The 1,259-nt window shown below is 39.4% G+C and overlaps 1 protein-coding gene across 2 annotated transcripts in view; it reads left to right on the forward strand.

The window, feature by feature from the left end:
* Nucleotides 1-27, forward strand: part of ehd3 (EH-domain containing 3) — a 35,144-nt gene extending 35,117 nt beyond the window's left edge. For both annotated transcript variants that reach the window (XM_080544346.1, XM_080544347.1), the window contains one exon: nt 1-27. This exon is cut by the window's left edge and continues 502 nt beyond it. In XM_080544346.1, the coding sequence (XP_080400472.1) occupies nt 1-26 (26 nt within the window). In that variant the 3' untranslated portion in view covers nt 27.
* Nucleotides 28-1,259: the final 1,232 nt, after the last annotated feature.

A 1,259-nucleotide genomic window follows, 5' to 3' on the forward strand; every position in this document is an offset into this window, starting at 1 on the left:
CTTCCAAGAGGAAAATCCCTGAGTAGACCCCCCAGGGAGAGGAGGCAGGGAGGGGGTGGGGGGTGAAATTGAGGAGAGCTCTTGGTAGTGTGAAGGATATTGGGGAGGGTGTGTGTGTTTGTGTTTGGGAGGGCGGGAGGTGAATTCATGAGGGATGGACGATTAAGCTTCAACAAGAAACAAGAAGAAAAGCAGAAACTGTTCTAATAACTCTATGGGTCATGCTTAGCGTGGGAGCAAAAGAGTGACCGTGTTGGTTTGCCCCTTCTGATCGATGTTTATTTTTCTTATTAAACTGGGTATAAGGGTTGTGATGATGGTTCAGATTCTGGGGGGTTGGGGGTCCGGGTACTGATTTGACTCAGACACCTGCATGCCATATAATGTTTCATCCCTCAAAGACTTTGCTCTGTGACACAAAACGCTGCATTTATCATCGAAGGAACCCTCTGTCTCTCTCTCCCTCTATCTATTTACCATAAAATAGTTTGTTTTGTTTTTCATTTCAGCCTGAACTGTACGTATATATATATATATATATATATATATATATATATATATATATATATATATATATATATATCCATCCTGGCAGAAAAATGGGCATGTTTAAAAATAAAAAATAAAAAGAGAACTAACGTCAAATCCTAAATCTTAATAATCTGTGTACTGATAATAGTTATCACCTAAAATATAATGATGGTCAAATGTAGTGGTATATGAACCCTTTTTATAAGTAGATAGCTAGGTATAGTGATCTTTTCTTCTCATGAACAGGCAGCATCATACTGAATGCAAGCCCTTCATAGCCTGACCAAGAGACTGTTACAATTGTATAGTCGTCGCGTAGGAAACCTGACCCACACTGGGAGCTGGTATGGTAGACTTTTCAATGTTTAGTGTTTAAAACTGCCTTCTAGTGATTAGTATCCCAGTCAGAAGTCTGTATGTTAATACCTATTTACCCTTTTATTTAGCATACTTATGGAATTCCAAAATCATGTTTTGAAAAAAAGACGCCTCCACCTTTCCACAGACGAGGAGTTGAACTGATGATGAAGATGGGGATGTTTGAGTCGTTTTCTGGCTTGTCTAAATGGGAAGCATTTCCAATAGTCCCATGTTTATCATCTGTGCTTTCTGGATGCATAACCCATTAAAAAGCAACGGTTTCAAATTACCAACCTGCATTCAATCATCTTACTCTGATCACTTCCCTCGGTCGATCTAGCACCTGTCCTATTATCCTCTGACTGTCA

The sequence above is a fragment of the Nansenia antarctica genome, assembly GCF_963989245.1.
Source record: "Nansenia antarctica genome assembly, chromosome: 1".
Classification (NCBI taxonomy): Eukaryota; Metazoa; Chordata; class Actinopteri; order Argentiniformes; family Microstomatidae; genus Nansenia; species Nansenia antarctica.